This window comes from Sphaeramia orbicularis, chromosome 19 (assembly GCF_902148855.1).
Source record: "Sphaeramia orbicularis chromosome 19, fSphaOr1.1, whole genome shotgun sequence".
Taxonomy (NCBI): Eukaryota; Metazoa; Chordata; class Actinopteri; order Kurtiformes; family Apogonidae; genus Sphaeramia; species Sphaeramia orbicularis.
The window spans coordinates 44,364,458-44,377,715 of record NC_043975.1 but is presented as its reverse complement, the minus strand read 5'-3'; the positions used below and the strand labels follow the sequence as shown (position 1 = coordinate 44,377,715).

The window sequence follows — 13,258 nt, the reverse complement described above, 5'->3', positions numbered from 1 at the left end:
GAAAAGATACGACAAAACTAAAATTAAAACTAAAATAAAACTAAAACTAAGCATTTAGAAAAAACTGAAAACTAATAAAAACTAGCAAACCTGCTCTAAAAACAAATTAAAACTAACTGAATTACGGGAAAAATGTCAAAACTAAATAAAACTAAACTATAATGAAAAATCCAAACTATTAGAATCTTGTTGGACGCGTTTTAAAAGATTCATTTACACCCATGGAATATGAACACATCTGCGGTCCCACTGGATCCAGAAACCTGTCAGTGTTTTCAACTCCTCAGTAGTGAAAGTATCTATTATCTGTCCTAAAAGTCACTAGAAGTTGCTAAATGACATCATGACCTAACTTGCATAATTGTAAATGTTCATGTAATTGTAATGAATGATGTAGGACAGAGGAATAACACTGTGTTAGAGACAAAAAGTGAGAATAAAAACACCTTAAATATGTTTAGAACTACATATGAACCATACCAAGGGGTATCAAACTCATTCTAGTTCAGGGGCCACATTCAGCCCAATATGACCTCAGTAAAATAAAAACCAGTGACAAAAGTAAAATTACATTATGATAATCTACAATGTTTCCTTAAAAATCCAAAAAACTTAAGAAAAAATAGTGCAATTTTAACAATATTCTGCCTCAGTGTATCAGTTTATCACTTTACACACACTGTAAAAAAAAATTGTAATTTAACAGAATTTCAATGTTTATTTTACAGATTTTTCCTGTATTTTTAAGATACAGGAGGATATCAATGAAATGACAACGATAGACTGTGATTTTGCATGTCAAATGTAAAATAACACAAAAAAACTGTAACTGAATAACCAAAAAATTTCAATTTTTAAAAATTTTTTTGTTGTTTTTTCACAGAAAAATACAGTTAAAATGCATTTGCAAATGTATCATAATTTCACAAATATTTCTTTTATATTTATTAGATTAAACTGTTAATTTAAAGTTTTATACTGTAAAAAATATATTAAAACCAGATAAAATTACTGAAAATTAACCATTAAAGAAGTATTTCTTCTGTCAGTTTAACAAGACTTGTTTGTTAATTGACAAATATCTTGTGTAATTACAGGAGGTTTCACAACAAAAATGTTGAATAAATGTATTTTTGTGAATGTATAACATGTACAAGCACTGATAAACTGTCCAAATACAGTTTTTATCAGTGGATTGTACAACTTAGTCTCATTGAAAATTATATATATATATATATATATATATATATATATATATATATATATATATATATATATATATATATATATATATATATACACCACACACACACACACATATATATATATATATATATATATATATATATATATATATATATATATATATATATACATAGAGAGAGAGAGAGAGAGAGAGATGTGTGTGTGTGTGTATGTGTGTGTAATTTGATTGTTTTAATACATGTAAATATTCTTTATTAAACATTAAAAACTAAAAAAATATGCAAAATCTCATGTAAAGTTAGGGCAAAAAACTGTATTTTAATTATGGAAAATTACCATATTTTTATGAGATGGTTATTTTCCGTTATTTTACAGTATTTTTTCGGCACCACTGCTGCCAGAATATTACTGTGTTTTTACAGTTTTCTTTTTTTTTTTTTTTTTTTTTTTACAGTGCATGTGTATTACAACTTAATATTACAACTACAAATACACAAAACATTTAGTAACAGGTATGATATTGATAAAATGGCATTTACTTTTCTCAAGACATTTCACATTGTTCATATTTGTTCAGGTTATTCACATTTTTTGTAAAAGGATAGTTTGTTAATATATAAAAAAAAGATGAAATCTGCCGTTGTCATTATTTATAGGTTATTATGATAGTATTTTACTGGTTTGACCCACTATAGATTCAATTGACCCAATATGATTTTAACACCATTGATTGTTAATATCTTAATGTAATTTTTGGATTTCACAAATTCATCCTGCGGGGCTGGACTGGACCCTTTGGCGGGCCAGATTTTGCCCCCGGGCCGCATGTTTGACACCTGTGGATTAAAGTAATGGTAAGTAATTCAGTAATGGTCCTGTGAAAAACAATGAACGATGCTCCAGACAGGATGAAAAAAGAGGAGATGTCCACACAAAAGAGGACACTGGGTCGTCCTGAGGAGAACCCGTCCGACAGAGGAGGTGGTTTGACGCACTAATACTCAAAAACATCCAACTCCATCATGAAGAACCTCCACCAACAATTATCAACAAGAAACCTTCCACAGCTGGACTCACCTGACAGTGACCGACCCCCCTGAAGGACGTGGACAATGACCCACCCCCTCTACGACTCTGACACTCAGGATCATTAACATATAACCTCCACAGACCACTCCCCCTACAGGTTTATAAGTCTGGCCCCACCCTTCCAACAAACAGAACAGATGAAAGACGAAACATTTTCAACAACAACACCAGTCCAGTTAAGAGAACCAGTCCAGTTAACAGAACCAATCTAGTTAACAGAACCAGTCCAGTTAAAAGAACCAGTCCAGTTAACAGAACCAATCTAGTTAACAGAACCAGTCCAGTTAAAAGAACCAGTTCAGTTAACAGAACATGTAGGAAGGACACAAAGCCTTTAAATCACAGCCAAGGAAAAGTCTGAACATAAACAGATTTAGAAACTGGCAGATGGTAGATGTGAACTGGTTGTTGTTTTGTTGTCTGTGTCTGGAACACACAGTCCTCCTGTCCTTTCCACACTGGGCTACAAAGCCGTGGTGAACAGTTCCCATTAAATCTGGTCCGGTGGCACCGAAGTACAAAGGCTGTGAGGCGGAACACACTCATGTTTTATTCATGTTAAAACGCTTCGTGTCCGTCCTTTAACATTTGAGCTGACGACATGATGACACTGTGCTGTTCAAACTGAAAAACAACGAAAGAAACTGAGGAAAGTCTGTGACCTGGAACCAAAAACAACATTTGAAACAAACCCACGGTGAATGTGTTTCAGTTGAACTGGGTGTTTTATTTACAGCAGTGGTTCCAACCTTTTTTGGCTCCTGACCCCATTTTAACATCACAAATTTCAGGCGACCACAGACATTCAAAACAGAGACTTTTTTTTGGCTACAATTAATTTGTTTTTGATCGTGTAATAGGTTGCTATAATATACTGCAAATAAACATTAATTTTACGCAACATTTAGACTATACTATATAATGTAAATGTTTATTATTAAGTTTAAATTTTTAATTTTTTTTTTTTAAATAAATTATTACAAATTTCAGGCGACCCCAGACATTCAAAATGGAGACATTTTATCTGCTAAAATTAATTTGTTTTTGATCATGTAATGGTTTGCTATAATATGTTGCACAGGGGTTTTTCTAGAAAAAATTAATAAGAGGGAGCCGTGGTCTGAAAAGATGCCAATTTGTGTCGTTTTGAACTGTCAGACAGTCTACCTACTATGTTTATGATAGTTTTGGAATAATTATATCGTTTTTGATGACCAAACACATTGTCATGTGTTGTTACTGTGGTAGTTTTTGGAGAGACTGCATGCTGAGGTTGTGCTAGACATTTTTATTGTCCGTCATTTTGACAGACATGGTCGTAAAAATTCCATCATGACATATTATTATCCATCATTTCAAATTTTTATTTTTTAATGATAATAAGATATATTTAGTAGTATTTAATGTTCAAAAACATCTCAATGATGCAGCAGCTGTAGTTGCTGCTGGCTGATAAACCAACGTGATATCATGACTCGCATAATTATATACACCACTTTTAACTGGTGTGTTATCTGTAGACATTATCAGCTTTCCTTGTGTGTGTTCACGCAGTGTCAGATACCATGCACTGAGGGTCAGGGTTTGGGTTCTGTGAACCACAGATCTGGGCACAAACTGACATGCCATCAAATAACACATGAAAGGTAGAAAATGCGTACATGTAACACACCAAATGCCATCAGAACTGGAGTATTCCTTGCTTGTCCATCATCTTTCACCGCATCAGTCCCTCTTTTTTCACTGCGTTTATCAATGCCATCACATTTACTGGGCTTTTGAAAATAACTAAGGAGACTCGGCTGTCTGCACAGTTTGCGCTAGCAAAGTAGCATCTAATTTTGGCTAAAGTCAGCAAAACAATGACACAAGACTGGACACTGACTGATTAATATGCACACTCACCATTAACTGGACAGGGGGTCTACTACAGGTGGACTAACTGGACAGGGGTCTACGACAGGTGGACTAACTGGACAGGGGTCTACGACAGGTGGACTAACTGGACAGGGGTCTACGACAGGTGGACTAACTGGACAGGGGGTCTACTACAGGTGGACTAACTGGACAGGGGGTCTACTACAGGTGGACTAACTGGACAGGGGGTCTACTACAGGTGGACTAACTGGACAGGGGTCTACGACAGGTGGACTAACTGGACAGGGGTCTACTACAGGTGGACTAACTGGACAGGGGGTCTACTACAGGAGGACTAACTGGACAGGGGTCTACTACAGGTGGACAAACTGGACAGGGGTCTACGACAGGTGGACTAACTGGACAGGGGTCTACGACAGGTGGACTAACTGGACAGGGGGTCTACTACAGGTGGACAAACTGGACAGGGGTCTACGACAGGTGGACTAACTGGACAGGGGGTCTACTCCAGGTGGACTAACTGGACAGGGGGTCTACTACAGGTGGACAAACTGGACAGGGGTCTACGACAGGTGGACTAACTGGACAGGGGGTCTACTCCAGGTGGACTAACTGGACAGGGGGTCTACTACAGGAGGACTAACTGGACAGGGGTCTACGACAGGTGGACTAACTGGACAGGGGTCTACGACAGGTGGACTAACTGGACAGGGGGTCTACTACAGGTGGACTAACTGGACATTGTCAGGGGTCTACGACAGGTGGACTAACTGGACAGGGGGTCTACTCCAGGTGGACTAACTGGACAGGGGGTCTACTCCAGGTGGACTAACGGTGAGTCATGTGACTGCAGTACTGCTGTTGTATTCAGTGTAGTTGTGAACAGTGGTGCTGTTGGTTCTATACAGGTAGGAGGCTGTTATGGACTGTTTGATGCCTTGTTCAGAGACAGACAGACCAGCAATTCTGCAGCAGGTTCTGTTCACAGTGTTGTGTGAAAACTGTCTTTGGTAGTGTTATGAGACTGGTGTGTGTGTGTGTGTGTGTGTGTGTATTGTGTGTGTGTGTTCCTTTAAGTGCGAGAGTGGTGTGTGGTGCGTGCGTGTGCGTATAGTGTGAGTGGTTGAGCAAGGTGAGGGAGCGTCAGTTTTGAGTATGAGTGTGTAGGAGGACAGAAGGAAAAAGTGTTCTAACATCCATATACTGTGCATAAAATATAAGCTGCTGTCTTCCACTACTGGCAAGGGAGTTAACCCCGACATCGGCCCTGGAGGAAATCTCCCCTGTGCTCGCTGACTACGGTCGGACGAGCCGAGCAGGAAAGGTTAACAGTAGATTACCCTCTGTATTTTAATCTGTCAAAATGACAGACGGCCTTCAGAATTTTCCGTTGTTTAAAAAAAAAAATCCGTCAGTGACGGAATATTTTCGGTTAGCACGACCTCTGATTGCATGTTGTGTAAGTACTGTGTTGCATGTAACTATATGTGTACGGTGTAACTGTGAGCTTTGGGGTAAAAAAAAAAAAAAATGGGAATTTCGGTAAGGGGGAGCTAGCCGAAAGTATGAGGGCACAGCGCCCCTGTTCCCCGGTTCAGAAAAACCCTTGTTGCAAATAAACATTAATTTTAAACATTTAGACTATATAATGTAAATTTTATTCATAAGTTTTAATTTTTTAATTTTTTTTTTATTAATTATTACAAATTTCAAGCGACCCCAGACATTCAAAACAAAGGCATTTTATTTGCTAAAATTAATTTGTTTTTGATTGTGTAATAGTTTGCGATAATATGTAGCAAATAAATATTAATTTAAGGCAACATTTAGGCTATATAATATAAATTTTTATTAGCAAGTTATAATTTTTTTCAATTACTAGACATTTCAGGCGACCCCATTTGAATTCCAGGTGACCCCATTTGGGGTCCCGACCCCAAGGTTAAAAAACAGTGATTTCCAGGATGAACAGGGGTTTGACTGTGGTGCTTCTGGATGAAGGTGTGTGTGTTTACCTTCAGGGGAGGTGATGGTGGACGACAGAGGAGTTCCAGTGCACGACGACTGGTCAATGGCTCCAGACGAGGACAGAGTCAGGTTCTCACTGTCTGGAGTCACTCCACACTGGAAACAAATACAGAAAGGACAGCAGTGAAAATAAAAGATGAGCGTATGATCCTGTACATATACACCAGACGTTGATTGATTGACTGATTGAATGATTGATTGATGTATTTATTTCGAATATGATTGTCAAAACAGAAGACAAAAATATAAACAACCTGATATTTGTAAAGAAAAATAAGTGCAATTTTAACATTTTGTTGTTTCTAAAATGTTTTGTTCAAATTCATGTTTTATTATTTATTTTGTTCATATTTGTTGATTTTTCTTTTTTTGGGTGATTTTTTGTTTATTTCTGTTTTTTTCTATTCACATTTATCAAATTTTTGTCCACTGTACATTTACAAACTATCCTTTAACAATAAAACATGTCTAAAACTGAATAAATATGAACAACCAGATATTTGTGAAGAAAAATAAGTGCAATTTTAACATTTTGGCAACAAAACATTTTAGCATGTTTTGTTCTGATTATTAATTTTGTTAATATTTGTTGATTTTTGGGGTTATCTTTTGTTTATTTCTGTTCTTTCTGTTCACGTTTATCAAATTTCTGTCAATTTTTGACATCATTTATAGGTTATTATGTTATTATTTTACTGGAACACATGACTGAAGTGAAAAATGGTCTGTCAGTGTCTGTACGTCCTCCTCCTTCAGTTTTCTCTGTTTTGATAAAATAACCTTTGAATTTACTCTGAACATCTACATCACAGGTGTCAAAAAAAAGGGAAAACAATAAGAAAAAAAAAGAACCAGTAAAATACTAGCATAATAACCTCTAAATAATTACAACTACAAATGTTTCTGTTTTACTGTAAAAAATTAAAATTACATGAAAATCTGTACATTTACAAAGTAGAAAAGCACTCGGAGAGCGCAGACCTCCGCCAAGCCCCCCCCGCCCCCCCATCACCACCAAAATGTAATCATTTGTTGCTTGTGCCACTATGAACATTTCCTGAAATTTTCATCCAAATCCATCCATAACTTTTTGAGTTATCTTGCACACAGACAGACAGACAGACAGACAAACCAACGCTGGCAAAAATATAACCTCCTTGGCGGAGGTAAAAAATACACAAAACACTTAAACATAAGACATATTATACATATTTGAAAAAGAGTGAGAGGAAGTGTAACTTATAAACTCCGCCCCTTCTCCTTATACAGGGTGACACAAAAAAACGGGAACTTTTTAACAATCCAATAAAACCAAGAGTGATGGAAGAAAAATATTTTATTCATAGTAATTGAAACCTTAAACCATGCCATTTAAGAAACAATGATGAAATTTTCATTTTTTAAAAATTACTTCCTGTAGATGGCGTCTTCCTGTACGAATGCATTCTTGAAATCTGCTGTTGAGATTCCTCATTGACCGCTGCAACATCTCAGCTGGGATACTGTGAATTTCATCCTGAATTCTCTGTTTTAACTCATCCAGAGTTCTTGGTCGAGTCGTGTACACTTTACTCTTGAGATAGCCCCACAAGAAAAAATCACAAACGGACAAAATCTGGCGATCTAGGGGGCCAGGGAACGTTACCGAATCTTGAGATCACACAGTTACCGAACAATTCTCGCACAGCCGCCAATGGTTACTAAAATGGGGGTGTGTTTACTTGTTCAAGGTCACTGTCTCACAGTGCTGCCACTTGCTCATGTCTGCCAATACGCACTTCAAAAATTCCGTTTTTTTGGGACCATATACTATGGTCACCCTGTACAAATACAGGGTGACCATAGTAACCACTGGCGGCTGTGCGAGAATTGTTCGAACACCCAGGAGTGGTCCCATGACCCCCCCCCCCCCAGTTTGACAAACAATGATACACACACACACACACACACACCTCCTGCTGATCCACGGCCAGTTTGTGGCGACAGGCCTCAGATTCACTGCATGACTTCTCATCCTCCTCCTCAGGAAGCACAGAGGAATTCTGGGAAAGTGACCTGAAATGAAGAGTTTATATAGAAGAGAAATTAACCATTAAACACCCGAACAGTGTCCAGTGACCGACAGCATCTACTGATCTACAATGTTTAATACACAAGGAACAGGAGCGTGTGATGGTGAAAAGGACCTAAATGTCCTTATGGTGGCACTATTTTATGAATGACAGAGTTTAATGATGACATTTTAGATATTTCACACCCATATTAAAGGTATTTTAATGGCCAGTTTAAAAACAAAGAGATGAAACCTCTTAAATATGTCAGTGTTCTGGTGATTTTAACTGACAGTGTAAACCCCAGGACAGGACTCAGCTGTGTGCAGAGTTGTCTGATGAAGCCCTTTAAAACAGTTAAAGGGTAAAGGTCAAAGGTTAATCTCTTCATACACTAGTCATATTACTCCTCTGTCTCAGCAGTCACACACTTCTCCTCTTCTACTCCATTTATTAGAGCCTGCACTGTAAAAAAAAATCTGTCATTTAACAAGATTTTCACTGTTTATTTTAAAGATTTTTCCTGTATTTTTAAGATACAGGAAAATATCAACGAAATTACAAAAACAGACTGATTTTACGTGTCACATGTTACAATTTACAAAAATTTCCATTTTTTAAAAGAATTTTTTTCTTTTTTCACAGAAAAATACAGTTAAAATGCATTTGCAAATGTATTGCAATTTCACAAATATTTCTTTTCTATTTATGAGATTAAACTATTAATTTAAAGTTTTGTACTGTAAAAAAAATAAAATAAAACGAGATAAAATTGCTGACAATTAACTGTAAAAGAAGTATTTGTTCTGTAAGTTTAACAAGACTTTTTTGTTAATTGACAAATATCTTGAGTAATTACGGGAGGTTTCACAACAAAAACGTTGAATAAATGTATTTTTGTGAATGTATAACATGTATAAGCACTGATAAACTGTCAAATACAGTTTTTATCAGTGGATTGTACAACTGAGTCATATATATATATATATATATATATATATATATATATATATATATATATATATATATATATATATATACACACAGGTGGGGAAGCAAAATTTATAATATTTTGAGGCAGGGATTGAAAGACAGTGTATGACCAATTAGTTTATTGAAAGTCATGAGAATTTATTTGCCACAAGAAAACTGACATAATGGAAAATGTTTTTATTCTATGTGTCCTCCTTCTTTCTCAATAACTGCCTTCACACGCTTCCTGAAACTTGCGCAAGTGTTCCTCAAATATTCAGGTGACAACTTCTCCTATTCTTCTTTAATAGTATCTTCCAGACTTTCTCATGATAGTTTTGCTCATAGTCATTCTCTTCTTTCCATTATAAACAGTCTTTATGGACACTCCAACTATTTTTGAAATCTCCTTTGGTGTGACGAGTGCATTCAGCAAATCACACACTCTTTGACGTTTGCTTTCCTGATTACTCATATGGGCAAAAGTTTCTGAAAAGGTATGGATAATAGTGTTAGGTATGATTATGACATCAATATATGTTTGGTTTCAAAACAATTGACGTAGTGTCTGCTGAGAAAAAACAACTAAATGTTCATTGTAAATTTTGCTTCCCCACCCTGTATATATATAGGTAATTTGATTGTTTTAATACATGAAAATATTCTTAATTTAAACATTAAAAGGTCAAAAAAAATGCAAAATCTGATGTAAAGTTAGGCCAAAAAACTGTATTTTAATTATGGAAAATTACCGTATTTTTATGAGATGGTTATTTTCCATTATTTAACGGTACCCCTGCTGCCAGAATATTACTGTTTTTTACAAGTTTTTTTTTTTTTTTTACAGTGTGTGTATGTTTTAGGGTTGACAAATGGTTGATGCAAAATCAGTCATTAGTGACGTCATGTACTTTTGTTTAAGGAACAATGTTTATTTCATTAATGATTGTAACTTTTGAGTATTTAGTTGTTTGCTTCACAGACTTCGTTAGGTACTGGAATTCTTCTGCACAAAATTCACTTTTGTTTAAGAATAAGTATTTTATTGCTGCTGTAAAATTTGTTGAAATTTTAATTGAATAGTTGTTTAACAGATTTCGTTATGTATTCTAATTTTTGTGCACCCAAAGGTCTTGTTAAAATGGAGAAAATTGATTTTATTGCTGAAATAAATACATTTTTTTTGCAGTTCATACTCTGACTGGTGGACTAGTCGTGACAGAAGTCGATGACATGCCAACTGTTGAAACAGTCATTAGTTGCAGTCCTAGTATCTGTTTGTTCAGTATGTATAAAAAATGAGAAAAGATCCGCACAACCTGGGGGGGATGTCTATATGTAGGGGTGTGGTCCATACATAATGTTACTAATCCTAGCGGGAAAACGAAACTAAAACTTAACATTCTTTCATCGTCTGACTCCCGGCTTCGATTCCTCTATTATTCAGCGAATCTTACACACCATTTTCACGACCTCTACCCTGTATCCACAGGACCCCCCCCAAACACTGGGCCCCATGAATTTATCATATTTACCCCCCCTTATCGACACCCCAGCGTACATTAACTGTATGTGTTGTGTTTACCTCTTGGTTTGTTCAATCTGTAGCCTACAGTGCCACCTTCTGACCACATAATGAAGCCTAGACTCTTCCCTCCACAGTTTATGGACATGGATCCATGGTGTAACGTGCGTTTTCATTCATTTCATTAAACTCACTTGTAGGGATGTAACGATTACCGGTATAACGATAAACTGCAGTAAAATTTCCGACACTTAGTATTATCATTTAAATTCTAATTATCATGATCACCGTGTTTGATTACCGCACTTTTAGGGGAGAAAACATCTATGTAAAGATCTGCTTTTATGTCACATATTTGAGTATGGTTTTAATTTTTTACAATTTTAATTGTATATACCTAATATTTGGAACCAATATTCACTTTTAAAGTCTGAAAAGGTTTGTTAAGTATCTGTGTGTTATTTATGCAATAAATGATATACATCTTTCAAATCAGATTTAAAATTTTTTGTGTGTTTTCTGGCCTTTTATGTTGATATAGTAGGTTAAAGTGAAAAAATAATACACAGATGATATAGATGAAGTTGTGCTGAAAAAACAGATCCCAAACATGGGTATAGGAAACATTTGTTTATATAGTATATAAAGGCAAAATCAAAAGGACTGAAAAACGGACAAAATAGGCTCAGACCACAAAGGGTTAATATTTGAATGTTTCTGCAACAGAAGGTACATTGTGCCACTTATTTTTTTTTTTTTTTTTTGTTGTTTCTTTTTTTTTTTTTCAAAATACAACTTGGTTAAATTATTTCAGTGTGTGTATCAGTACTTTTTGAACATTTTGAGCACAATTTCAACAACACTGCAATAATAATGATAACCATGATAATTTTGGTCACAATAACCGTAAGATGAAATTTTCATTTAGTTACATCCCTACTCACTTGACATTTTCTGTAAACGCTGACCGTGCTGAACAGAACTGTACTCACTTGGAACCACTCTTCTTCAGTTTGAGTCCCTGACTGGAGTTGGAGTGGTCCAGAGGGGAGAGGGAGCGGGCCGGCGCCGGGTGGGGCTCACTGCTGTAGGGGGGCAGCGCTCCTGAGATGTGGCTGGGGCCGGAGTGGAGAGGGGGGGGGGGCCGAAGAGGTGCTGAGGGGGCCGTTCAACGCCTCCAGGAGAGACACGGCCTCGTAACCTGGAGGGATGTGCTCCGACGCCTGCAGAGGAGGAGACAGGGAGGAGAGGTGAGTCCACAGAGAGGACACACACATGAGACGGTGTGTGTTGTGTGGAGCGTCAGCCGTACCGAGTGTTCCTCTGAGTCCGACGTCTGAGAGGTGATGACGGGGTTAAAGCTTGTAGGCGACAGAGGGCTGAGTTTTTTCCTCATGGCTCGGATCTGCAGCAGGGCTCGAAATGCTGCAAAGGAGACAAGATCAAAAATATAATAGAGGGTATGCACATACGTCCACCCCCCCCCCAAGGCCACGCCCCTCTCAGTCAGACTGAGTGTCAAAAACCAACCTGCTCAACATGACGGAGTATAGCAGTAAACACAGCCAGAGCGGGAAAATGTGAAATATGAAATTAAATGAAGGACAATTGGACTGGACATGGATCTGTACGAGCTACCAAAGAACAAGTGGTCCATGAACACTGACATGTGGACACAAATGGAGGATCCTGACATCCAGGGTGGAGGGGATCAGCGCTATTTTTACCTGAAACAAATATAAATGGGTTCATCATCACTGACAACCAGGGTCCAAAACTAGGGCCCAGAACCAGCTGATCCACAGTGCATTTACAGTAGACCGTGGACTGACCCCAGTGAATATATGCATGATCTACTGGGACTGAGGAGATTTACTGAGTCTAGTTCAGATCAAGTACTTTATACAACACAGATACTACTGCTGTGGACCAGGAGGGCACCACTGGATTCTGGGAAATTAGGAGATTTTTACCACCTGTTTCTAAATTACCACATTATTCTGGTAATATTATGGCTTTATTGTAGGAATATGACGACTTTAATCTCTTAAACGAATGACATTTTTGTTAAATTATGAGGGTTTTTTTATAACTACGACTTTATTCTCATAAAATTACGGGTTTTATATCCATATTTTATGACTTTCTTCTCGCAGTGACCAGTGTTTTTATTTTCTTATGTGGTCCTAATACTCCGTCGTAGCTTTATTCTCCAGTTCCCCCGTATTTGAAAAACTAGGTTAGCCTCAGTTTCAGTTAGTTCACTAATCATGTAGGAGCACAAGGTTCAGAATCACAAAATGAAGACAAAAACCATGAAAGATCTGATCATGAAACCAAGAGTTTTACTAAGAAGTAATGTTAGCCAAAACAATACGTCATTTAAGGTCTGATTTGACCCAAAAATACAGCATAAATTAATGTTAGCTGACACCAAACAGGATCCACAGATCTAGGTTTGGTTTCCTGGATTTGTGGATCCATCTCCTTCTCTTTGCTTTGTCTTTTG

The 13,258-nt window shown here is 36.9% G+C and overlaps 1 protein-coding gene across 1 annotated transcript in view; it reads right to left on the bottom strand.

The window, feature by feature from the left end:
- rnf157 (ring finger protein 157) overlaps positions 1 to 13,258 on the bottom strand; it is a 63,893-nt gene that overhangs the window by 16,261 nt on the left and 34,374 nt on the right. The window contains 5 exon segments of the mRNA XM_030121948.1: positions 6,189 to 6,297; positions 8,154 to 8,256; positions 11,742 to 11,891; positions 11,893 to 11,972; positions 12,062 to 12,174. Of these exon segments, the coding sequence (XP_029977808.1) occupies positions 6,189 to 6,297; positions 8,154 to 8,256; positions 11,742 to 11,891; positions 11,893 to 11,972; positions 12,062 to 12,174 (555 nt within the window).